The 27,874-nt window shown below is 40.7% G+C and overlaps 1 protein-coding gene across 1 annotated transcript; it reads left to right on the forward strand.

Moving 5' to 3' along the window:
• ZC4H2 (zinc finger C4H2-type containing) lies at positions 1–27,570 on the forward strand. Its single transcript, XM_089685181.1, has 5 exons — positions 1–177; positions 15,860–16,031; positions 19,461–19,633; positions 24,870–25,032; positions 26,971–27,570. Exons 1-5 carry the CDS (start codon positions 125–127, stop codon positions 27,082–27,084), a joined length of 675 nt encoding a protein of 224 aa, XP_089541307.1. The 5' UTR covers positions 1–124; the 3' UTR covers positions 27,085–27,570.
• The last annotated feature ends 304 nt before the right edge of the window (positions 27,571–27,874 follow it).

A 27,874-nucleotide genomic window follows, 5' to 3' on the forward strand; every position in this document is an offset into this window, starting at 1 on the left:
TTTCCCAGCAGCAGTGCGGAGCGTCCCTGTGCCTGCACGGAGCTCTGCTCACATCTCAATCCATTGTACTGTGTTGTTGGTGCTTTTCACATTCCGCTGGACGGCGAAGTGTAAAGTGCGGAGTATGGGGGACGAGCAGGAGATCATGTGTAAGCTGGAGAGCATCAAGGAGATCAGGTAGTGTGTGTGTGGCCGATCGGCGCTGTGTTCTCTTCTTCATGGAGACTATTGTGATTTTAGGAGGAATCCAGCTGGAGGCGATCAGATTGCTAATCGGAGGCGATCAATGATCGTTAGGTGGAAGTGATTGGAAATCGGGGAGCTGCAGAGCCGGTGTGTGGATGGGGTGCCGTGTAATAATAGACCTGGACGGGAGCGATCCCCTTCTGTGATGGTCGCTTGTCAGTATGGATCACTTGTAGATCTGCGGAATCCTCTCCCTGTCCTCTGCTTTGTATGGAGATGCTCAGTCGTCGTACACACATGACAGATCGGATGCTGCTAACAATGACATGGACGGTGGAGTGAGTGTCCGGGGTGGACAGCCTCCAACTCCATTCATTTCCATGGATGTTGGACACAAAGCCATCTGATTTCCTGCTGGCCTCCAACATACCTGGAGAAGACCGATTGGGGGAGATTTAGTGGAGCCCCCAGAATCTGGAGCAGCTGTGCCGGGCAGCCAATCAGCTTCTAACTTCAGTTTGTTCTATTAAGCTTTGACAATAAAAGCTGGAAGTTGATTGGTTGCTATGCACAGCTGCATCAGTTTTAGTAAATCTCCCCCATTGGGTCCCTTTGTAACATGGAAGTGTACAATCCAAATGCACACGTTCCTGCGTTAAATATAAGTGGGTGCTACAGCGACCGTCGGCTGGAACCAAACAGAATCAGCTGGGAGAATGTCACCAGCACACCGAGGATCAACAATATGCATCCACAAGGTTTAATAAATAATCGCATAGTTACAGCAAGGCAACATTTCAGAGTCACGCAGGACCCCTTCATCAGGTATGTGATGTCACACGCCTGATGAAGGGGTCCTGAGTGACTCCGAAACATTGCCTTGCTGTAACTATGTGATTGTTTATTAAACCTTGTGGACGCATATTGGTGATCCTCAGAGTCATGCAGGACCCCTTCATCAGGCGTGTGACGTCACATACCTGATGAAGGGGTCCTGCGTGACTCCGAAACATTGCCTTGCTGTAACTATGTGATAGTTTATTAAACCTTGTGGACGCATATTGGTGATCCTCGGTGTGCTGGTGACATTCTCATTTTGTAACATGGATCTGATAGATGCAACACTGATTGTTAGGCTGGGCTCACACCTGAGCGTATCAGAAACTGGCGGGTTTTATTTTTTTTTTTTGCACGCTTTGAATAAGGTTGCAACCTCATCCCTTTAAAACCAAACACATATTAATGACACAGGTTCTGTGGCTGATTAAGGTGGTCATTAATATCACCTAGTGCCTTATCTGCAATAAATTAGCCCCAGAACCTGTGTAATTAATGTGTTTGGCTTTAAAGGGATAAGGTGGCAGCCCTAGCTTTGAAGCATTTCCGCACGTGGCACCCATTCAGTTGAATGGGCTGCCCTACACATGACCAACATTCCAAGCAACTTCCAACAACATTTTGGACTGACACATGAATTGTTTTTTTCACCGAGCGTTTTGCAACCTTTGTAGCATGTTTGCCAGGCAGCAGAAGAGCTCCCCGCTACCTGCACTTGGGGTACCATTAATGGCATCGCAGAGCAAAAGAATGTCACCAACGGCCCACCGATCTACAAAATGGGTCCAAAGCTTTAATCACATCGTTACAGTAGAAGCAAAGTTTCGGAGCCTCACAGGACTCCATCATCAGCCATTTTGGAAATCCATGGTGTGTTAGGGACCTTCTTTCATTCTGATTGTCTTCGGTTCCATGCCCATAGTCACTATAGTCCCCATTTACATATGACACACATTTCCAAAGTGTGTTTTCTGTGCATTTTGAAATTCCAAGTGTGAATGGAGCCTAAAGGATCTGTCTGTAACAATGGCAATCCTTCATTCACATTAGGAAATTTGGAATTGTAGAAGAATGCCTGGTTTGCAAATCACAGCAAAATGAGTGATGTGCATTTGGGTGCCATTATTCATTATGGCACCTCAAACGTGGTGCAATTCTGCCGCAATTGTCGTGCAGCAATCACAGGCAAAATGCGTGTTTAAAAATCATACTAAGCTTCTTGCCTAAAAAGGAGCAGGATCTTCTTTTCGGCGACAAACACGTCTAGGGCAGCATGTTGAAGTGAATGGGCTGTCCTATGCTTGGCACATGGAAGCTTGTGTAAAAAGCACTTCACTTTCAAAATCGCAAGTGGGAATGCTAGTTCCCACAATGCAATATCTGAACAGGGCCATGACACTAAGGCTAGGTTCACACCTATGCAGGTTGCATTTGAGCCGTTTCTGCATTGCGTTTTGAATTGCATTTCGCATTTTTTTGCACTTACGTTTTTGCTGCGTGTTACAGGGTTTTTTTTTTCATTTTTTTTTCCATTTTTCTTGTTGCTAGGTAGATTTAAGACGCAAAATGCATCAAAAACACGGCAAAAATGCAATACATGCTTTTCTGCAGCACTTCCATTGAAGTCTATAGAACCAACTTTTTGCTTTAAAAAAAAAAAGCACTAGACCTTTTTCTGGCTTTATGACCCATTTAAAATGGGCTGCACCAGGTGGATCTTCATGGTGGTGCTATGACTCCACTAATATTCAAAAAAGAATTACCTCCAGTCTGTATATAATAAAACTGACATTAAGACCCATTTTAAGCTGGCGTACAGAGACAGGCAGAGTTTCTGTCTCTGTACATTGTGTGGCAGAGCAGCATATCTTCCACCGCTACCATTGCCTCTCCCCACCTGTACCTGATTGTCAAGAATATTGTCGGCCTCATACCCTGCAGACTTCTAGCAACCAGTGAACCTAATAGGGATGCTGATGGACTAGTTTCCCATCATGTCTGCTCCCCTTGTAATTGACAGCAGACTGTGGATGGATTCTAAGCACACCCTCCTGCTTGCATGCCTGAGCTAAAGGCAGATGGATTCCAGGAGGTAAATGCTACATGAATCATCTGCCTTTACTCAGGTTGGCCAGGGCTAGAAATGCTAGGAGGTGTTTTTCAAAATGATTCATCAGCAAAATAAAGCATGGAGACATGGATGGATGGGCAAGTTTGAATATTTCTGCCTTGCGTTTTGAGTTTCATTTTACTTTTTTGTGCACTTATGTTTTTACTGCGTTAGATGGGGTTTTTTTTTCATTTTTTTCCATTTTTCTTGTTGCAAGGTAGATGTAAAACACAAAATGCATCAAAAACATGGCAGAAATGCAATACATGCTTTTCTGCAGCGTTTCCATTGAAGTCTATAGAACCAAAAACGCAACTTTTTGAGTTAAAAAAAAGTCCCTGACCCTTTCCAAAAAATGCACCGGGTGAAAAAGCACAGATGTGAACATGTCCTATAGGAAATCATGTTAAATGGACTGTACTGCGCTTCTGCAAAACATTGTGGTTAAGATTGCCATACATTACTCTTAGTCAGCCAGCTGAACGAAAAAAAAAAACTGAGAGGATTTCTCCATCTACACATTCGAGGTAAATGGGGAAATCCTACCCACTGTGTCATTATATTCTGTCAGTGGAACTCCTCCGCCATAAGAATACTGATCAGCGCTGTAACCCATTGGTTGCATGCATTGATTGAGTGGAGATTTTCAAACAAGCTCATTCATGAAAAAATTGATCAGTTGATTGACTTCTCATGAATGGGAACTGCCATAAATGGATCAAACCAGCCAAATTTCAATCCATGTACGGCCAGCTTAAGGACCAATTCACAACTGAGCGTAACAAAAATGGCTGCAGAATCGGTAAAAACGCACGTTTTGGGTGGCATTCATTCTAATGGCACCCCAAACGCACCAATAAAGGGTGTTTTGTCACACAGCGCAAAAATGCGCTGTCAAGAAAATGCGCTAAAGTCAGCTCCACAAAAAAGGTACGGGAGCTACTTTGGTGTATTTTTGGAGCATATCTTGAATGGGCTGCCCTACATATCTCACCAAAAGAACACAAAAAACACAATGCTCCCGCATCACCCAAGTGGGATTGCAGCCTAAGCGATATCTTGTAATCCATTTTTCATGAAATAATTTCGTAGGCTGAGTTCACACCGGTGTGCTGCGGTTTGGGTGCAGCACGATTGTATGTGCAATTTTTAGGTGCACTCCCATTGACTTCTGTTAGACCGTGCATTTTCATGAAAGCGCATTACTTCATTTTGTATCTTTGATGCAGTTTCAGAAAGAGCATGTTCCAATAAAAGTCAATAAGAGAGCATGTAAACCATGCATAAACTTCGCATGCAGTCATGCTGCTCCCAAGCTGCAGTGCACCAGTGTGAAACTGGCCCTTTTGTGTTTTTCTGCCTCCTTGTAATGTCCTCTGTGAGCTCCCGAAACTCATGTTTGCCCCCTTTACTTTGTTTCAAATGATCAGTGCTTGTTATTTGCGGTCATGGCCATTGATGATGCACACTACAAATCCCATCGTCCTCCTAGGAAGTGAGCAATAGATGGTGGCTATGTTTCCACTTACAGTGAGACTATGGAGAATGAACATCGGCACCTTCTATCATGAAACCAGAGAGACTGTTTTTTGCTTGTTTGTTTTTTTTATAATACATACATGGTTTTTTAAACCTGAATTTACATGACAAACCTTAAAACAAACATTTATTTTATTAAAGCTTGCCAATTCTTACATGTGATAGCTTCATTAGTCTCCTTTTTTTGGGCTTGCTTTCCTTTATTTTCAATTGGTGATCCTGCCAGTAAGTCTGTTATTTTTAAACTGAACAAGCTCTGCTGCAAAAGTAGCAGTTACAGGGTTGAGACAAACCATTTAACACTAACAATGCTTACAATGATCAGCTTTTATTTCTTTATGCAAAATCTCTATACCAAAAGGAAGAAAAAAAGCACTGTAGCTGTGAGCTGGAGTTTGGCTTTGATGTTTTTTTTAATATCCTTTATATATAAAATACATAAAAAATACTGTTGGGGTGCATTCTTCCCTGTACTACAACACAGGGTATAAATAAACCACACAGCAAAGCAGTCCAAACATGCAAATAAATTACATTCACTAAGTGGTATGATGTCTGACATACTGTGCGGAGCAAAGTTCCCTGAACCATCACATCATGCATGACGCTGTTTTGCCCCTAAGGTGCCACAAAAACCTAGCAGAGCAATGTCAGACGTGCAATGCCTGAGATGAATTCCTGCTTCACACATCCTATATGGCTTGGCAACAACAAACCAACTATATAACATGCGTAAAAAAACAAAAAACAAGACCTTTTTCTGGCTTTATGACCCATTTAAAATGGGCCACACGAGGTGGTTCTTCATGGTGGTGCTATGACTCCACTAATATTCAAAAACAATTACCTCCAGTCTGTATATAATAAAACTGACATTAAGACCCATTTTAAGCTGGCGTACAGAGACAGGCAGAGTTTCTGTCTCTGTACATTGTGTGGCAGAGCAGCATATCTTCCACCGCTACCATCGCCTCTCCCCACCTGTACCTGATTGTCAAGAATATTGTCGGCCTCATACCCTGCAGACTTCTAGCAACCAGTGAACCTGATAGGGATGTTGAGGGACTAGTTTCTCATCATGTCTGCTCCCTTTGTGTTTTACAGCAGACTGTGGGTGGATTCTAAGCACACCCTCCTGCCTGCATGCCTGAGCTAAAGGCAGATGGATTCCAGGAGGTAAATGCTACATGAATCATCTGCCTTTACTCAGGATGGCCAGGGCTAGAAATACCAGGGGGTGTTTTTCAAAATGATTTATCTGCAAAATAAAGCATGGAGACATGGATGAACAGGCAAGTTTGAATATTAAAAATGAATAAACAGCGTTTTAGTTTGTGGTGATTAGATGCAATGTAATTCTACTTTAGGAAAAAAATAATAAATGCACATATTTTTGCAGGAAAAAAATTTGCATTTATTATTTTGTTCCACAGGAGCTTGCAAAGCATTGCGCCCAAGATCAGTGAATCGCGAGTACAATGTCAGGCTCCTGCAAACCCTTCTCCAGCTCCCTGCCCATTCCTCTTTACTGGCTTTTCAGTTAGAGAGCTGGAGAAAGTGTCCGTGGGCTATGAGTGTGCTGATCACTGCACTCATGTTTCATTGATAACTATTAATCTGTCTGCCGCAGTGTGGTTCCTTCATTCCCAGGTCTCTGAATGGTTGCTCATGGGGTAAGGGTAGGGAGATGATTAGCAAGGTAGAGTTCTCCTTTAACAATTTTTTTAAATGAAAATAAGTATCTTCCATTTTGCTTGAGGTAATTGTAGACGTATTAGTGCATTTGCGACAGGAACAATTGAGTAAAAAGATTTTTTCCCATCCCCTACATTTCTTCCAACATTCTGCTACATCTTTGTTTCAGCACTGCTTAGATCTGAAGAAGGGGACATTCCCCGAAAGCTTGTCCTCAAAATTGTATGTTAGTGCAAATAAAAAAAGTATCACGGACAGTACTCAATTGTTCCTAAATGAAAATAACAATTTGTATCACGTACACATCAATGCAAAATAACAATGTAAACGTGATAAATGTGACGGGAATACTGTAGTTGCAGCAGTAGGGCCTGGAAGAGTGGGAATGGAAACATGGGAAGATTCACCAGAATGGGTGGCTGGGTTTCCAGCTTTATAGTAAGGGGAACTTTGGGAGGGCAAGGGGGTTTTTGGAATAAAAGCAAGGTTATGGCTGGAACCATGATCTATGGGTGGAAGAAAGGCTTTGTGATAGACTCTATGGTTATGGATCTAATGAGGTAAATTTGGGAGGAAATGAAAGAATAACATAAAAACACATGAAATCTGTTCCTTTGATGTGTTTTCTTTTTGTTTTGCTTTTTGTTGTTTTTGTTTTATAAAGCTAGGAACATTTTTAGCAAATACAGAAAATACCAGTTGATCTTGCCAGTAATACAGTATCCTTGCCACCTGCTGAGAGCTGAACCGAAGAATATCTTCCTTCATAGCTATCTTCTGTGGACTACCAAATGCCCTGCCTTCCATGTAATGGAGATGAAGAGATATATGGACGTGTGGAGTCAACATTAGGAGAGCAGGATAGAGTGACAACCATGACTTCTTCCGTAGATACAATGGAGGTGTGACATAGTCGCCCATGGTTGAGAAGTGTGTTATTTGCAAGATTGCCAAATGAAAGAAGAGGAAGCCTGAAAAAAAAAAAGAAAACAAATGCAGCCACCAAACCATGCACTAGTGTTCTGTGATATATTACGTTTTTGGTTTTAATGGCAGGTAGGAAGTTCCCAATATGAATTACATGGGGGCTGATCCTGAAAGCAGTTGTTTTATATTCCTATGTGCTCTGTAAAGGTGTAGCAGATCCAGTAGAACCAGTATGGTCAAAATTTAGAATCTATGCCTTGTAGAGAACTGGTCAGCTCCTCCATAAGTTTATTAGCTTTGATTAGCCAAGCCATTGTTTCATTGTTTTATAGTCGAAAGGGAGGTGAATTTCCATAGATCCGGGATACATGTCAGCAGGAGACAGAGAAACAGTAGTACACTGATCTTCACAGTGATTAGCTGTGGAGGGGAGTGTGCCAGCAGACGTCTGACCATTGGAGGACAGGTAGGCAGGAAGTAGAATGCAAAGAAGAAAACTGACCATGCTGGGATGAATGTGTGTGACGGAGGAGTGGATGGAACAGAACACAAGTGGAGAGCAGTGGGACACACAAGAGTTTTGTTGAATGATAGTGGAGGCACACAATTAGTATAGCAGAGTTTTGGTAGAAAAAGGGTTAAGTCAGGGTGGGGCACACAGCAAGGATAACCGAGTTCTGGTAGGCAAAAGGGGGTTAAATCCATAACACAGGTTGGGCACGCAGCAGGGGGCAGATGTCCATTAGACAAAGGGGGTTAGTCCGTAGCACAGTCTGGGCCCACAACAGGGAGGCAGAACTCTGGAGGTCAAGGGTTAAGTCCTCGGCACAGCAAGAAGGCAAACCTCTGGTGGGCAAGGGTCAAGTCCTCGGCACAGCAATTGGCACACAGCAAGAAGGCAGAACTCTGGTGGGCAAGGGTTAAGTCCTCAGCACGGGGGTTGGCACACAATAAGGAGACAGAAGTTTGGCGGGCAAGGGTTAAGTCCGGGTTAAATCCTCAGCGCAGGGGTTGGGACACAGCAAGGAGGCAGAACTCTGGAGAGTGGTGGAGAGAGCAAGGGGCAATAGCCATTGCAGGCCTGCCAGGCTCATCAGAGGTCCATGGGTCCTGGGATGGAGAGGGGACTGCCGCAGCACTAAACCTCTCGCAGCACAGTAGCAGAGGAGGAGAAGAACTAGCAGGAGGGAGAGTCCCAGTGTCCAGGAAGCCACATAGACAATATGAAACTACAAGTCCCAGCAGTTTAGAAAGCGGAGCACAGCCCATACAAGACTATCCTTCTCAGAAGTTCTGTTTATCTTCTAACTTCCTTCTAGGAAGACATGCAGCCCTCCATCAAAGAAGTAAATTCAGGAAAAAGGTCTGAGCCATTCTGCAGCATAGGGAAAATATATTGTCCCTTCAATTCAACCAAACCTCTACACCCGGTGGCGACACATTTGGCTTTATCCAGCTACAGGACACTGTGCTGTCTGTGCCTCCCGCTGAGATCAGCCTCATCCCCCTGCGGGGAGCTGGAACTATGGATTTAATTAAGCAGACAAGCTGACTGCTTGACACACTGTTGAGTTCAGCAAAACAACACAAAAATAAAAATAATATTTCTGCTGTCCGTCACAATGTGCTTCCATGTCTAGTATGGTCAATTTGAAATAAGAAAGCAGGGGAACTGGCAGGATCACCTGGTATTTCACATAAAGGAAAAAATACAAAGAGAACAGGATACTTTTTCATACAAGTACATGGTACAGCAGGCGCATATAGGAAATTTGAAATGTTTGGGTTTACATACACCTTAATGTCACTAGCACTTCGTCTTAAAGCGGAGTTCCAGTCAGTTTTGTATTTATTAAAAGTCAGCAGCTACAAAGACTGTAGCTGCTGATTTTTTAATAAACCCACACTTACCTGTCCCAGGGTCCAGCGATGTGCTTACCCATGCTGTCGCTTCTTTGCCTCTTCTCTCCTTGGCGCCGGCATCACAACTGTGGGCAGCAGCTTGCTGCTTCACAGCCGGGTGCCCACTGCTCATGCGTGACTCTCGCTGCGCATTCTGATTGGTCTGGCAGTCTTCTGGGACTTATGAAAGTTCCCAGGAAACTGCGGGAGGGAGGAGGGGGCTGAACTTCTGGTTCACTTTGCTGTGGCGAACTGAGCCGGAAGTGGGAGCAGGCACCTGTCAAAACCAGGTACCCGCTCCCCACTCTCACCCCCCCCAAAAGATGCCAAATATGGCAGTGGGGGAGGGGGGAGGCAAACAAGCGGAGATTCCATTTTTGAGTGAAACTATGGAGACTTCAAATTTTACATTTAAATGACACACAGCCATCAAGCCACTCATGAAATCTACTCACTGAATTTCCCTCTCCTCCCTTTTTGAAAAACGTTTAATCCTTCAAAACTGGTGTGTTGGTCTATTTTTCTGGCTCAGATGCTGCACCATGATGACAGATGTCAAAGTGACTGCACTACCTCATAGCCCTGTGCAATGGTACACTATGATAACATCTCACATTAATGATCTGTTTTGTTGGATCTTCAATATGGCTAGCCAGTAAAACATTTCTCAAGGGCTATATTTTGTCCACGTGTGCAACTGCCATCTTATGACTTTTATTTTAAATGTATTTTTATTAGAAAGTTTTTAAAGGTCATAACAAAATCTGGCTTGGCTTCATATACAAATCTAGAACATGACATTTCGACAGTAGCCTAAGAAGGTATGTACAAGAATGTGACAAGTATTACCAACACATTGTATAAGTGGTCACAACCATTCAGTCACAGTATACATTTTATGCATTTAGAACTATAAAAATTCTTTTGGCAACACGCCTTGAGGATCGATGTCAGCAATAGAAGTTGGTAAAAGCAAACAAGATGAAGAAAGAAATCTTATCTTCACAGTAAATAGGGAAAAAGTGGGAGAGGATGATGGGGTGGGGTTGTGGCAAAGCAGTAGGAAACAGCATGGGTCAACGTCAGAGTCAGTGTTACAATATGTATTTTATGACGGGCGTCTTGACGGACTCCAGGATCCCACACCTGTTCGAAGGTCACAATAGTATTTATTCTTATTCTTACCTATATGTTGTTTTCAGCTTATTTATTCTTTATTCTTGTAAGAGTTTCTATGAGTTTAAAGTATACTAATTTTTTTTTTTTTAGTTTGAGTGGAGAGGGATTAGAACACCTGTTTGTATTGCTGTCTGTGCCCCCCATTAAGGAGATCCACCCTCTCTGTTTTGTTCTGTTTACCATGTTCATCAAAAGTAAAAGTAAATTCCACATTTTGGGTTCTCACCAGAACAGTAAAAGAGTGGAAACCTTACAACAGGGATGCTAGTTCTGGTAAGCTTGTGACACCACAGAATTCTCTCACTTCACTTCCTGTTTTGCCTGTAGGACAAGACGTAAAGGGAAATTTCCACAATGGGACACAGATGGCAAAAAATGACCCTCCCTTACTTTATCCAAAATGAAAAAAATTGGCTTTAGTTATACTTTAACCTCTTCAGTGTGAGACTATAAATCGGGTATTGTGGGTCTGTGTGTCCACCTCCAATGTGAGGCAATCAAGCATCTGGTGGCACTAATAACATGAAGAAGTAATATTCTGGCAACCCTAGATATCCTTTGGGGGGGAAAACCCAAGTACCCAGATGTATCCACTAGAATTGTAAATGATAGGGTAGAAGCTTCTTCTCCTTGCTAAAATGGCTGTATCTTTGGACAGGTGCAAAATAGGCGATCTAATGTTCTTAGTTTTTTTTAACACCTCCAATATCGGTCAGAAAAATTGAGGTTGAGTGTATGTAGGAAGGCAGGGGATAATATCATTGCAAAAGGATTTTAAATTTGTTTTTCTTAAAGACGATACCCCCACTGAGTTCCCACACTGGCTGGCTGTATCCCAGATTTAGCTGACAGGCTGGGACTGTGCAATTGGAGGTTTGGTGTGCTGAAGCCCAAATTCTGCTTCATTCGTTTGATGTAAATTGTTTATTCAATATCTGTCCCCATTTAGTCATGTAGTTATACTTTAGGAGTGTCAGACTGTGGAATCATCTAGAGTTGGTATATACTTGAGATTAGTCCCCTGCATGTTGCTCCTGTATTGAAAAATTTTTCAAAAGGGGTAGGGGGTGGAAAAGGTTATTGTAGAAGGGGATATAAGAGAGAGCGCACAAACCTTGTGCATTACCTCAGTAAACAATGAATAATTTTATTTAGGAAATATACTCACAAGAGTAGCGATAAAACAGGCATAAAATAACCATAGTCCACATAGGGTTACAGGTCAATCCAAAGGGGAGATAAAAGCTAACGCATGTCGAAGGGTGAGTATTACAGCAAATACTGACACTCAGTGGCTCAATGTCTCCTTGCTATGGGAACTCTGTCAAACCCAGCTCTGATGAAGAAGGAATCACCCTTCGAAATGCGTTAGCTTTTATCTCCCCTTTGGATTGACCTGTAACCCTATGTGGACTATGCTTATTTTATGCCTGTTTTATCGCTACTCTTGTGAGTATATTTCCTAAATAAAATGATTCATTGTTTATTGAGGTAATGCACAAGGTTTGTGCGCTCTTTCTTTTATCCCCTTCTACAGTTTTATCAAGCTTCCCCAGCTTCATGATAGAGCTGCACAACCTTTGATCAACAGTCTTCGTTATTAACCTTTGTTTGGTCTGAGTCCCTGAGTGCAGAAGATAGTGAATGTTTGGTGGAAAAGGTTAGCCTGGGTGAGACAGATTGTGCAAAATTCATAACCACTTGCTGCCTGCCCACAGTACATTTACTGTCAATGAGCAGCAGCTACAGGCTATGCATATGTTGCTTAGTGTATGTGCATTGGCGCACCCCTGGGGCGGGCAGCAGTGCTTTCCCTTGACCGGATCACGGTGCTTGGTACCCGGCCGCTGTCAGCAGCCAGGGTATCATGTGATTGCTATGACCAATCATAGCGATCACATAGTCACATGTAAGCAAAACTGGCACTCTGTACCATGTGATTTAGTTGTAGCCAATCACAGCATCACAATAGTAAGCAAGCTGTCATGAATTAAAGCTATTCATGACAGTAAAAACTATTGCTTATAACAGTGATCATCATTGTTAGAAACAATTAGAGTTTGTTTTTAATAATAATAAAAAAAAATAGTGTATGTATGTGTGTGTGTGTGTATATATATATATATATATATATATATATATATATATATATATACACACACACACGCTATAGTGATATTGAACTGCTCTGATGGTGTAAAAAATTAATAAAAAAAAGTTCAAAAAATGTTATAAAAATGTAGTTTTTATTTTTGTACACACTATCACCAGTGTCCCTGATCACTGTCACACTAGTCATATGATATTACACTGTACTGCACTGGTGACAGTATTTAAAAGAAAATTGTGAAAAAAATGTATTTAATTTTCCAAAAATTTGTGCCAAAAATAATTACAATTTTAAAAAACTCACCATTCCTCTTACTAAATACCTTGGACTATCTACGTTTCATAAAGGGGTCATTTGGGGAATATTTTTACTGTTCTGGCATTTTGGGTCCTGAAGAAATGAGATGAGATGCAGTCAATACATCAGGACTGATCAATTTTCAAGTATATATACCATAGTTTGTAAACTCTAACTTTCACACAGACTAAATAATATAAACCGATTTGGGTTATTTTTAAGGAAATGTAGCAGACTACATTTTAGCCTAAATTTATGAAGATGGATTATTTGTTTGCAAAATGTTATAACCATTTTCAGTATTTTTTTTTCATTTTTACAACTAAAATTTAAAAACCCAGTGGTAATTAAATACTACCAAAAGAAAGCCCTACTTGTAAGAAAGCATATATGAATTTCATCTGGGTATGCGTTGCGTGACTGAGCAATTGCCAGTTAAACTTGCACAGTGCTGAATAGCAAAACATGTCCTTGTCATGGAGGGGATAAAGCCATCCAGAGGTCAAGTGGTTAAGCAGTGTTAGACAGAAAAGCAAACATTTTTATGTTGCAGCTCACCAATTCTTAGATGTGATGACTGCATTCATTTTCTTTTTTTCCTTCTTTCTTCTATTTTCATCTGGTGATCCAGCCAGTAAGTCAATTGTTTTTCTATAGAACAAGCTCTCCTACAGATGTATCAGTTACTGGAGTTGGCTGAACCAGAGTTTGCACAGTCGTTTTAGTAAATAACCTCCAATGGGTCATACATACTTCACAAAAACATAAGTTTATTTGTTGTAATGAACACAAAATAAAAGGATTTTCCTATAGCCACCAATGAGATCGTATCTTAAATGTTTCTTGTGTGAGTGGGCTGGCACCACATTGGTTGCTAAGGACATATTTCTTTAGATCTGAATAGGATGTGTGAAAGAAATTGTAATTCTGTATATAACTGTTCTGTTTTGTAGTCTTTGCTTATACATTATAAATACTGTATAATAATAATACAGTGCACTCTGTACTCATTGGGATACATTTACTAATACTGGTGTTGTGGTGCAGATGTGCATGGTAGCCAATCAGCTTCTAATTTCAGCTTGATAACCACTTGCCCTACTGAGGATTTATCCCCTTCCTGACCAGGCCATATTTTCTGATACTGTGCTGCGTTACTTTAACTGACAATTGCGTGGTCATGCAACGCTGCACCCAAATGAAATTTACGTAATTTTTTCACACAAATAGAGATTTATTTTGGTGTTATTTGATCACCTGTGCATTTTTTATTTTTTGCGCTTTAAAAAAAAGACCGACAATTTTGAGAAAAAAAACTATTTTTGACTTTTTGCTATTAAACATACCCAGTAAAAAAATTTAAAAAATTAAAATTTTGTCATAAATTTAGGCCAAAATGTATTGTGCTGCATGTCTTTGCTACAAAAAAAAATCCCAATACGTGTAAATGAATTGGTTTACGACGTGAAAGTTACAGCATTTACAAATGGCGGTATAGATACTGGAATTTTTTTTATATATACACTGGTAATTGCGGTGATCAGCGACTTATAGTGGGAATGCGTCTGGCATCCCCAGTGACTCCAATACAGTGATCAGTGCTAATAAAAAGCACTGACAATGTACTAATGGCACTGGGTAGGAAGGGGTTAATGTGGGGCGATCAAAGGGTTGACTGTGTGCTGTTTCACAGTATGCTGTGTTTGTGCTTTTAACTGTAAGCACACTGCTTTGTATGCTATGCAGAGCCATACAAAGCAGTGTGCTGGAGCTGATGGGGAAGAGAATTGTATTGCATCAGTAATACTCGGCAATCACCAGGTGCTGGCGAGTAATCACTGGCCGGGATGTGATTGACACCCGAGGCAGCGAATAGCGGCGCAGGTAGGGAGCGCGTGCGGCTTCTACCCGGAGGTGCAAAATCACGTATGTATATATACATGATTTTGCGCACCCCTGCTGCCCTGCTATAGGGCGGTGGGAAAGTGGTTTGGCAATAAAACCTGGATGCTGATTTTCTATGCAGAGCTGCACCAGATTTTGCACTCTCCAGTTATAGTAAATAACCCCCATTATGCACACGGCACTAATAATGTTTTGATTTCGTATTTGCATTCTTTCAAGCCATTCTAAGAAATTAGCCTGCCTATATAACACACATTGTTACCCTATGCAGTAAGTACAATTGTAACATGAATGTTATACATATGTCAGCATGTGTACGAAAAAACATCAATTCTGCCGAATAAGCAGAACAGTGATAAGAAGCTGAGTGTATCTTTTCCATAAGCAGAACAGTGATAAGAAGCTGAGTGTATCTTTTCCATAAGCAGAACAGTGATAAGAAGCTGAGTGTATCTTTTCCATATATGTGTCTGTTCCCTACTGCAGTAGTTATTATTTTGTAACTGCTGATTAATATGAGGGTAGGAGTTGCCTATCTACAAAATTTCCGTAACAGATGAAACACACTGATGTGTTCTTGTTGTGCTTGTTTTTGTTTTGTTTTTTTCAACGTATTCTCTAACTCAAATTTTTTAGTAAGTCAAGGAAAAATATTCTTTTGATGATTTTGGTGCACCTTCAACACATTTCTTGCTAACCTAGGACACATTATCAGGTTGATGTAAAATGAGCATCTTGCAGCTTGTCAGTGTTTTTTGCGGGAAAGTGCTAAGCATTGACCGGTATGTATTTTCCACAAGTGCAATGACTGGTCACTGACCACTTACATGGTTTCAAGTAACTCTGCAGGTGTGAGTACAATCCAGTCTTGATTTACATTTTTTTTTGTCTGATCCCTATATTAAATTCAACTCTACACTATAGAGTGCTCATGTTTGTTTTTCCTTCTTCCCTTGTCCTGCTTTTTCTTTTTTTTTTTTTTTTAATAAACATTTAGTTGTGATAGGAACATTATATAAGAAGCAGCAGTGAGTAGAAAACTGCTGGGACTGGTCAAACTTTGGGTGATAGAAATAATGGTAATTAATATTATGTGTGAAATATTACATTATTCTTGCCTGATAGAATAAAATTGTGATGCCTGATAAATGTAGTCATGTTGGTCCTTCCAGGAACAAGACTCTTCAGATGGAGAAGATCAAGGCCAGACTGAAAGCTGAGTTTGAGTCCTTGGAGTCTGAGGAGAGACATCTAAAAGAGTACAAACAAGAAATGGACCTTTTACTTCAGGAGAAGATGGCTCATGTAGAAGAGCTGAGGCTTATTCATGCTGACATTAATGTGGTATGTATTAGAGCTGTTAAAGTATACTTAACCAGTCGCAGACTCTGTGTGTTCTACACATGCCACAAAAAATTGTCATCATTGTACACAGGACGTGTATAGAACGTCCACTCCTTCTGCCTTGCTACCAGGACCCCCCTGTCCCAGTACTCAGAGAAGGAACTGGAGCTGTCAAAATAAGCAGCCTGACAATGTTTATCAAGAACATTGCTCAGAACAATATTGACATATTGTTACATTTGTATCTATTCTGTTTATTCATCTACAGATCAAAGGGATGAACTTCAATCTGTAGATAAAGTCAGTTAAAGCAACCTGACAAGTAAAAAAAAAAAGTGGGTTTTTTCTTAGTTTTTTTTTTAATTAAATGTTCCACTTTTTAACCCCTTATTAACCCTTTGTTTACTCTAATCATCCCTAAATAACTAATTCTCCTTCTCCATTCAATTATAATTTTTCTGCTGATTTTGTTCGTTTGTTTCTATTTCATTAACAAGTAATATTTTTTTTGTTTGCTTTGTTCATTCATATTTTTATACCTTTTAACATATATTTACACATATATTGAAAAAACCTGCAAAATTGAAACCCCCCCCCCCCAAAAAAAAACACTTCATTTGCAGATAACTGTAAATAAAATAAATAAAATGCACACAATTTTTATGTGCAATACCACTATTTCTTTTCAAACTAAAGAAAAAGTGAGTTTTGATTAGTTTCGTTATGTTTAATTGTCTAAAGATTGCAAACAAAAAAATGTAAAATCATTGTTGCAAGATAATACGCACAAAAAGTCTTGGTTGTACTTGAAAATAAAACCGCATATGTATTATGTGGTTATCTTAAGTAATGAGATTGTTATCTCAAAATAAATGGGTCCATATCAGAAATGTAAAAATTGCTCTGGTCCATAAGGGGTGAACAGGTGTGAGAGCTGAAGTGGTAAAACCCCAAAACAAAGATTCATCATATTGCAGTTTACCAATCCTTATTTTCACCTGATGTTTCAGGCAGTAGCACACTTTTTGTATTCGTGTGGCTGCACTTTCTTCTCCACTGTATCTCTGGAACAGCAACATAGTAGTGTAGGATAGACAAATTTAGATGACTTTTACATATAGTAAGTGACTAACAAAGTAAAGCTAACACACAGCAGTTTTAGGCAGTTACAAAAACATTCTTTTTAAACCTTTGGAGATAAAGGTTTACCTATATAAATACAAGATGACCATTGTAGGCACTCCTGTCAGTATTAGATGGTTTGTCTCTGCCCTCTAACTTCCACTTTTGCTGGACAGCTTGGCCTGGTAAAGGAAGTTAAAAATTAACAGACTTACTGGCAGAATCAATGGTAATAAAACTATCTTATGGGGGAATGTGCTTTGGAGGACTCATATAAAACAAGGACTGCTGTGTTCATAATATTGATATTTAATTCTTATTTTTGACCATAGTTCTATAATCCACAAACAGCTGAAGTGCAATTAGTCTTAGTCTAGATATATAAAGCTGCAGTCCGTAAGCTAAATAGCATGAGAGTATACGTTGAAGAGCCAGCAGCTTGTTCTCCTGATAAAAGTACTTTATTGATAAAGGATACAGTGTGTAAGCTACAGCAGATGTCTATGAATAAGTTTTTTTTTTTTACCGAAACACATAAGCTGCTGTAGCTTACACACTGTACCCTTTATCAATAAAGTACTTTTATTGGGAGAACAAGTTGCCAGCTTTTCACCTTATACTCTTATGCTGTTTAAAGTGCCAGGAAGACATTGTGAGCTTTGGTGCACTGTTGGTCTACCTCCAAGGGACATAACCGTATAGGCGTACATCTTTGTTGGTATGCTAAGTAGAACTCGGTGGCTTAGCTCACTTCATGATAGTTTAGGTCAGTGTTTCTCAACCTTTTTTGTTTTTTAGGCATGGCAGCCTTTCAAAGTATTTCCAGTCTTGAGACACCCCCCCCCCCCCCCCCACAGGCACATGTATACTGTACATTACATTTTGAAGACATCCTCCAAATTGGTTCATTAAGAAACCCACTAAAATGTATATCATAGGATAGAAAGCAAAGGTAAGTATATGGGAGTGCTGAGGGGGGAGCTGCACCCAGAAGGTTTCTAAACTTAATGTATAGAATGCATTAAGGTAAAAAAAACTTTCTGCCTTCAGAACCAAGTTAACCTAGGGTCCCTATACAGTGTGGAATGCACTTACAGCACCCTAAAAGTTGTATTCCTGATGAGCTTAATGTAATTTAACTCTTTGTTTACAATGATTTAGTTAAAGGTGAACTTATCTTTGGAACAGATCTTTTGTTTGCATATATATTGTTTAAAGTGGTTATAAAGGCTGAAGCTTTTTTACCTTCATGCATTCTATGCGTGAAGGTAAAAAACTTTCTGTGTTCAGATCCCCCATCAGCCCCCCTCTAATACTAACCTGAGCCCCATCTTGATCCAGCGATGTGCACAGGAGCCATTGGCTCCCACTACCCTCAATCACAAGCAGTGATAAAAGAGTGGGGGTGGGGGCGAGCCTCGGCTCTATGTGTCTTAAGGATGCACAGAACAGGGCTTGGGAGCGAGCACGCACCAGTGCCCCCATAGCAAGCAACTTACTATTAGGGGCACTGGTCAAGGGGGAGGAGCCAGAAGCACCATCGGGGGACCTAAGAATTGGTAGATTGGGGCTGTTCTGTGCGAAACCACTGCACAGAGTAGGTAAGTATAACATGTTCGTTGTTTGAAAAAAAAAAACAATGTACCTTTAGTATCACTTTAGGACCTGTAATTATATTGTGATAATTTTGCTTAAAGGGGGAAGAAACAAATAATACCCAATTATTTGGGACCCTTCTGTAAATTAGCATTGAGGGGGACACTTATTCCACAGCTTCCAAGTTTTCTTGTGGGGGTAGAGAGTGATTTCTGCAGTTCCATCTGTTGTTGAAAATTGGTATTGTTGTATATTCAATGTAGACAATGTTCTGCCCATGTAGAGCAAAGCAGTAAGTTGGCTTACAGCCTATCTCCAGGTTTTCTGTCGTTTTTAGTTTGTTTGGGCCAAGCAAACCATTTCCTTTACTAAATTATGTTTTTGCATGCAGTATGCAGCTCTGTGCTCTAGCAAGATCTTGGGAGACTTCTCGTCTGTTGCTGGAGGAAAATCAGTGCTTCTCAGCCATTCATATTAAGTCTTGTATTTTTATCAATGAATACAATATTTCCTCTGATTGGCTGAGATGGAGATTGTGACATAATTTGCCTGCCTCTCCACCTCATCCAATGAGAGGAAGCCTTTTTGTATTTTTACTACATAAGTGTTTTTTCTTTTCTTTTTTTAATAAGGATACCTCCTATGGAGTTAGTTATTAGTATTTTTTCTTACTTGAATTGTTATTGATTGGTATTATTTTCTCTTCTGTAGATGGAAAACACAATCAAACAGTCAGAAAATGACCTGAACAAACTTTTAGAGTCTACACGTCGCCTACATGAGGAGTACAAGCCACTGAAGGAGCACGTAGATGCACTAAGAATGACTCTAGGGCTACAGAGACTACCAGATCTGTGTGAGGAGGAGGAAAAGCTGTCTTTGGAGTAAGTTAGTCCTAGTATGGCCATGTATCCTTTCATGGCATTTTATTTTTGACTGTGATTTCTAATTTCTCTTTTCATATATATAGCACTGTATACATTCTGATTGATAATATTGAGATAGATTAAATCTGCTTTGGGCAGTTAACAAACACTTATTCTGTAATTAAACAATAGTTATTAGTTTGTCTTAGGCAAAAAATAATTAACCAGCATTGTTACAGCAGCTAAGGGTACGTTTGTAACTCCATCCTATGACACTGCTGATGCTCCCAGGAGCAGCCACTAAATATTTCTAGGCATATATGATGCCTGTATACCCCTGGGTCTATATTGTAGGATGGGGAGGAGTTGTGATTATTCAAATCATGCAAAAGCAAATACATCTATCCTGTCATACAGGACACAGGCTAAATATTCCTAGACCCTGGGTTATAGAATGGAACTTTTAGGTGATTGGACACTGCAAGCTTTTGAGGATAAGCCCCCTGGGTGTCCCTCCTGTAACCCTTCCCACTCTGTGAGTCTTCAGTTTTTTGCTAGTTGCCATAAGATGACAGACCTCCTTATGGAGAAATCACTTTTTGGTTTTAGTTTATTTTTCTTTCGATTCTTCAATCAATGGTTCACTGTCTTCTAATACAAAAGAAGTAGTGCATCCAGATTTGTGTAGCCTCAGTAAAACCTTGGTTGCAATACCTGGACCCCACACTGTCAGGATGGCCTGCATTGTTGCTTTAGGCATTAGATCCTGCTTGGCTGCTCACCTTTGTTTCTCCACTACTACAATGCATGTAGTTAGCCACAGTGTACTATGTGGGTCCAGGGCAATGGTCCATCCTTTTTGAATACAGATCCTGAAGACCCCTTTCCGGATATACTTACCATGATGGGCAAAGCCTGGACCCTATGTAAGGGCCAGCAACATGGACAGGTAAGAGAGGGTCACCCTGTATCTCTGACCATTACTGTAGCCCCACAGTCTTGAATAGTTAATATGCATACGTTATATCTATCAGGAAACTGTGACTGTGTTTGAAATTTATTCACTTTTACAGTGTAAACTTTTCATACTTGGCACTAAAATTCCACTACTTAGAGTTTAGTCTTGGGTGGATGACCAGGTCTTACATCACACCATATATTTCACACTTTACCGCCACTTCTGTCTTAAGCCCTTTTATATGGTATTCCTCGGGCTCTTTCATCTACCATTTTGCCACAAGCACTTTGCTACAGGACAGTCTGCAACCACGTTGCTGCATACTCCTCCTGAGACACGCCTTTCCCATTTCCTCACTACTCCTTGAGTACCCCACAGGGGAATATCTTATCCGTAACAATGGTGGAAACCAGGTGTTAAAGATCCACGGCTAAAGCCTGGAATATTTGGGAATCATTTAAAACACAACCCAAGCATAGGTCTTCCTTCAAGAACTTCCTTCTAAACTTTTCTCTGAAACTCATCTCTGGGAGATTCTTCATGAAAGTTTGGGGCTGCCCCATTCGCTCAATTTCATTTGAGATTTCTCAACAACATCTTGTTGGCATGGAACAAACATGTTCCTTCTCTCGACCTAATTGTGCTCCTATCAGCCGACCAAGGAATTTCCTAGTTTTGATCTCCAGCCCAGCTTTAACTATAGAGAAGTTGTTTCTTCCATATCAATGGAAATTAACGGATGCCAGTCTTTCGAGCTTGGGTGAAGTGTTCCAGTCCCTCTCCGTTCATGGAACATGGTCATGGGAGAAAGCCAAGCTCCCACTCAGCATCCTGGAGCTCAGGACACTGCAAGGACACTCCGTCAGATGCCTCTGCTGTAACCTCTATCAATCACCGAGGGGGTACCAGGAGCTATGCAACCTTGAAGGAAGCAAGCTTGATTATCTCTTGGACTGAGACACACCCTTCAATGCTCTCTGCTATCCACATCCCAGGAGTAGACAATTGGAAGGCGGATTACCTCATCTGTCACTACCCGGACCAAGGGAAATGGGCCCTTCATCCCAACATCTTCAAGAAGTAGAAGTTGGGTACTCTGAATGTAGACCACCAGGGTGGACCCTGCTGTCTCAGGGTTATGTATAATGAACTCTAGGTTCAACCACAAGTTACCTCTGTTTCTGGCCAGGACCAGAGATCCTCTTGCAGTGGTATTGAATGCTCTGATAATTTCCTGGACTCCAGGGAGCATTTTGCCTTGACAGCTCCACAACACATAGAGCAACAGAAGAAACTGCCGATTCTCTTTGCACCAAACTGGCCAGGTTTGCAGGCCTGCTCAGACTGCTAGGAGATGGCCAATGGCCTCTGGCCTCTTCAAAACATTCCAGACATGCTCTCTTAGGGTCCCTTGTCACATTCTTCTCTTCAGTTACTGACTTTAATGGCAAGTTGCCCAGGTCTTGTGGGACAGAGGGCTCTCTGAGTCTGTCATTACCACGTTTCAAAAACAAGAAAAGCCACTTGCAGAAAAATCTATTATCATATCTAGAGATCCTTCTCTGCTTGGTGGGAAAGCAGGCACTCTAGTCCCAGAGATTACTCTGTTCCAAGCATTCTGGACTCCTACAATCAGGATTAGAGTGGAACTTGGCCTTAAGAACTCTGAAAAGAAAAATTTTAGCTTTGTCCATTTCTTTCCAAAAACCTCTGGTTTTTCTCCCCCTTATTCAAGGTGTTTCTCGGATCATGCCTTCCTTACAGCACCTTGCTTCATTGGGACCCTAATCTGATTCTCTCTGCCCTGCAGAAACCACCCTTTTGAACCCATCTTTGAATGATCACATGTGCTAAGTAGCCTTCTTGGTTGCCATCACGTCTATTAGGTGTGTCTCTGAGTTAGCCACTCTTATCTTTTAAGGATCAGTTTCTCACTCTTCAGAATGACAAGGTAGTCTTGCGCCCAATACCCTCTTTTCTTCTTAAGGTTGGTATAAATCTTCTACCTCAATGAAGACCTAGTTCTTCCCTCTATGTGCCCTGCTCCAAAGCACCCAAAAGGTAATTTCTCTTTTACTGCCTGGACATAAAGACATTACCTCCAAGCAACAGCCTTTATCAGGAAGACAGACTCCCTCTTCATCCTACCCTCAGGACCTTGCAAGGATTTCTTGCTTCACCATTGCTAGATGCATGACACATTTCATCGCCAGAGCTCACATTCTAAAGGACAAAGGATCCCCTGCACTTTTACATGCTCACTCCACCAGGTTGGTGGGTGTTTTTTTGGGGGGATAAATTTTGTTTGATTTATAAATCTTTATGCAGTAATACAGCAAACCCCCCCAAAAAAGCAACCCCCCCCCAAAAAAAAACGGAAGAACTAGGGTGCTTTAAAAGACGTATCAAACTATCTACCATGGTTGTATATGGATATAGGAGAAATCAGCAGCGGTACTTGCCAGCAATAAAGGAACCAATACACAAGTAGAATCCCAGGACAATAACTCAAACAAATTGCAAAAAGTCAAGAAGCATCAGAATGTGAACAACAGCAGACAGTAGCCCCAAAATCAATGTCAAGACTAATGCCAAATCTGTCAGAAGAGACGGGCAAAAAATCATGTGGCCTTGTTAAGACTTTCCACCCACACTGACCAAACTATATCGAATTTCGGTTGGGCACCCTTTGCTGTTGTAGGTGTCCTAATACAATGAAAGAAAATTCACCAAGGTTGGTGGGTGTTTCCTGGGTATTCTGACATCAGGCCTCTGATCCCCAGCTGTGCAAGGCCCCCAACTGATCCTCCAGTTTATACTTTTTCAAAGTTTTACCTGGTCTTCTGTTCATACCTTATACAAGTTTTACCAGGTGGACGTCCAGTCTTCTGTGGATGTGGATTTCAGCCAATATGTTCTTGCAGCAGCACTCTGAAGTTGGGTCTGTTGATACACTTTGTTGGGGCTTTTTTTGCACAGTTCTGTTACCTAGTTTTTGCCCACCCTTCTCATTCATTGCTTGTGAACATCCCAGGGTCTGTTAATAATCAGCCTTTGATTTGTACTCTACTATTAGGCAAAAGGAGTTTTCACCTGCCTGTAAATTCCATATCTTGGAGTACCGAACAGTGCACCTGTCACCCTTCCTTCTATTCCTGTTACTTTGCATTACTTGCTTCAAAACTGAGGAATCATGGAGTGGAGTGGGTTTAGGGGGGGGTACCCAGGGGGCATGTCCTCCAAAAGTGTGCCAGCATCCAATCACCTGAAGGTACCAGCCTATAACCCATGAGCTATAAATATTCAGCTTGTGTTCTGTACTGTACTGCAAGATATGACATTTACAGGTAAGTCAAAATTTCTTTTTTTTCCCCTAGCTCAAGGCCTTTGATTGCATTCACTAGCTGTATTCTGGCAGAGAGAATGGCAAAAATGGCATGGCTTTAAATATATATTAGTTTTACTAAATAGTGTTTGTTTATTAGAGGCTGATGCAGGTATGTACAGGTATTTGCATGTGCCTGCCTTTATGACTGCACCATGATTTTTTTTCTCTCTCTACGCACAGCAGATCAAACCAAAGAAGAATGGCTGTGTTCGCTTTAACCTCTGTATTATTGGCAGGAGTTTTCTATATGTTGTTGATCAGTTTATTTACTTCAATTATACACCACCAAAATATTACCTGTTTTATTCCTTCTGCTAAAGGAAGTTATGCTCTAACAATCCATACCATGCACAAACTGTAAAGGCAGGTTGGTCAGATACCAGTTAAGCTTTTAGAGTGTTTTTTGGGATTAAACTGAAATACCTAACATTAAACAGATGTTATAAACTATCTATGGAGATAGTGTCTGAGATGGGATTTAAGCCCAGGACTCAGAGCTGTAAGGCAGGAGTCTCTTGGTCACTTGACCTCTTATCTTTTGATTGCTGCCTAGGTACTCTTTAATCTACAGTAGCTCTAAAACTTCCAAATGGCCATGAATATAGTCTTCAGCAGCCTAGAATAGTCAAAAGTAAATGAAAACTAATATCTGGTCAACTGCTGTTACGTACTGCACTCCACTGTTTTTTTCAAGTTATGAAAAATTATATGATACCTAATGCATGGTCTACAAACTATTTAAACCTTCATCTATTACAAAACGCCAGCCTAACACATCAGTAATATTACTTACCAGAATAAAATCTAATGTACCTGGAAAAACCTTTTCAATTTCCTGTTTTTTTTATATAATGTTTTTTGTTCAGTACATAATTTTTAAATGTTTCTGCTCTTTTGTCTTGTTGCAGCTACTTTGAAAAACAGAAAGCTGAATGGCAAACAGAGCCTCAGGAACCACCTATACCAGAGTCCCTTGCAGCAGCAGCCGCAGCAGCACAACAGCTACAAGTAGCTAGAAAGCAGGACACCCGACAGACAGCCACCTTTCGGCAACAGCCACCTCCCATGAAGGTATCCTGCTTTTGATTGAAGACATCTTTAGTGAAGAGAAATTACTGTGGTGAACAGCACTCAAATTGAGGATGGTTTTTTTTCTACTGCTAGAGAGACTTTTAATAAAAAAAAAAAAAGTATAGCCCAGAGTTTGGCTGTAAAGCTGAGTTCTGGCCCCCTGCCCCCTCCCAAAAGAAAATAAATGTCAGCAACTACAAATCGTGTAGCTGCTAACTTTTCCTCTGCACTTGCCTGTCCAGGGATCCAGCGATGTCCTTACCCCGAGACAATTTTTTTGTGCCTTGTGGATTCACAGCCAGTTTCCTGCTGCTCCTGTGCAAAGTACGCTGTGCTTTCTAAATGGGCTGCAGTCCTCTGGGACCTGTGAAGAGTCCCAGAGGACTGGGGGGAGGTGGTGGTGGTGGTGGTGGTGGGGTGTTACAAAAAGCTGTGTATAGAATGTATTCTTTCTACAGTGAGAAGAAGTGGACCTCTACAAAGGTGACTAAAAATACTCTGGCCCAAATTAACTATTTTCTTTTAGTAAGAGATGCAACTGCAGTCAGCGTTGTATCATATGGTTTGTAGTTAGGCTTTGATTTAGCTTTCTATATTCTTTTTTTCTACCTTTTAGGTCTTTTATTTTTTTGTTTTTTTTTAATCAGGTAGTTTTCATTAAAGATTTTGTATGACTTACACAATAACAGAGCATAAAAATAGAAATCGGATCAAAAAGTGCAGCATTAATACAATACAGTCAGAATAGCATCTGTACACTTGCTGGATCTCGTAAATAACAAGTACGAGTATATGCAGTGAAATGCACCCAAATAACAGAGTGTTATGACAAAATTGAGACTATCCCTGAGATTATGCTCAGCATGTCTATCAAATCCAGAAAATATCACAATACAGTCCTCATAAGGTAAGTGAGTAGGCAAATGAAGACGCTTTTAGAAATAACCTCAATGTGCAGTGCAGGTCGACAATCAAGTAGCGAGTGATGGAGAGGGGACAAGAAAAGAGTCCAATAAGGTTGAAGCTAACCAAAGGGACCACACTTTTTTTATTTATTTTTTTTTGGGGGTGGGCAGCCCCTGTGCTGGTACATCAGTTTCTCTCCCTCTAAAATAGCATTGACAGCGCTTTGCCATTGAGAAAATGTGGGAGGTGAAGGGGACAACCACTTTTGGGCTATAAGTTTGCAGGCAAGAAAGAAAATGCTTTAAAGTTTCAGCATTAACCTGGATGTCGGTCTTATGAGGTCCTCAGGGAAATTGCTCAAGTTTGCTATCTTGGGATATGGCGATCGTGATATGGAGAATAAATCTTGAGCTGCCTGAGAATTATTAGTCCAGTATCTGAAAGGCTTTGGACAACGCCAAAGCATAAGAATTAACTAGCTGTCAGTGCCAAAGCATCTCAGACAGCAAGGTGATTCAGTTCTGCCACATGAGTGCAACTTCTGGGGGATAATAGACCCTGTGCAGTATGACCAGTTGAGTCAATTTTTGAGATGGGGAAATAGATACAGTGGGTACAGCCTCTAGTGCCAGTATCATTTGGTCATTATCAATTTCTCCTATGCCCTGTCTCTATCTCTAAGTTTTCTTCTATAACCATTCCAGACCAGAGATTTTTTTTAAGCTTAGATGGACAGATCAAGTTTTGAAGTGTTGACTTCATAATAACTTTGAGTCATTTTTCTGTTGGACAGCGGGTCTGAGAACTAGGAATACACACAGGTAAACATTTTAAGTTTTCTGCTGCAAGGTTAATTTTACATCCTCACAGCATGGGGCATTTTACATTTGGACTTATAGTCTCTTTGTGATCCCAAATACGTGAATTTCATCATTTAGCTACTGTTTTGATCCCTCTGTTTTCTGTCTTTCTTTCATCATGTGATTTTTCTGTCCTTTTATGTAGTAGTTACTATTATATTTTCTTTTCCAGGCCTGCTTATCATGCCACCAACAGATACACCGCAATGCACCAATCTGCCCACTGTGTAAAGCAAAAAGCCGTTCTCGGAATCCAAAGAAACCAAAAAGGAAACAAGATGAATAGAATGACCTGATTCCTGCTTCAAGCCCAAATACTCCTTTACCCTGAGTTCCTCTAGTACTAATGTAACCGTGATTGCCCCAGTTCCTGTGCAAACTTGAACTAAACGTGTGGTGTTTTTCTATTTCGTGTGTTGTAAGCACAACGGGGCTTGTTTCATTATGATGGCACAGTTACAATGTAAAACCAAGCTGCTATTTAAAGCCAAACTAACATGGCTGCTGTTTTGCTGTAACTTTGCTACAATCATACATTCCCAGTGTTTGTTGTAACCTTTTGTTAAAAAGAAACACAGATGAATTATTGAAGTCTTGGTGCTATTTTCACTTTTTTGCTCTTTGAACAAAGCTTTCCATTGTTGCGAGCAGAGGATATCTGTGCTATTACAGAACACAAGAAGACTGCTACAAATTATTTTCCAGCATTTTCAGTTTCACGCCTCTAGTAAAATGGGTCAGTTAAATAAAAATGGAGACTGTTCATAGAAAATGTTTTGTGTGCTTGTCTATAAGAGAAGGTTTTCATTTGTCCCTGTAATGGTATAGCAGTTAATCACTTTTAAAGCCTAAGTGCAGCCAAATTCACAAACAGGAAAAAAATCAAAATTGGTACAAGGGACATAACGTACAGTCAGTTGGATGTGTCCCTTTTGCTTATTTCGCTACTGTTGGTGCCCACCGTTTTCCTCCTGATTGCTGCAATCATAGAAGCTTACTTCATCTTCATACATTCATACAGCTTCTATAAATGCAGCAGCTGGGAGGAAAGGGCAGGCATATTTGGTCTCTCTTGA

Source organism: Staurois parvus, unplaced genomic scaffold (genome assembly GCF_062004578.1).
Source record: "Staurois parvus isolate SC_StPar_1 unplaced genomic scaffold, SC_StPar_1.0 ptg000365l, whole genome shotgun sequence".
NCBI classification, from domain to species: domain Eukaryota; kingdom Metazoa; phylum Chordata; class Amphibia; order Anura; family Ranidae; genus Staurois; species Staurois parvus.

Bases quoted from the DNA above. Each gene is read 5' to 3' on its own strand.
- ZC4H2 (XM_089685181.1), top strand. From the start codon at position 125: ATGGGGGACGAGCAGGAGATCATGTGTAAGCTGGAGAGCATCAAGGAG. The intron at 178-15,859 runs GTAGTGTGTGTG...TGGTCCTTCCAG, and splicing joins GAGAGCATCAAGGAGATCAG to GAACAAGACTCTTCAGATGG. The intron at 16,032-19,460 runs GTATGTATTAGA...TCTCTTCTGTAG, and splicing joins TTCATGCTGACATTAATGTG to ATGGAAAACACAATCAAACA.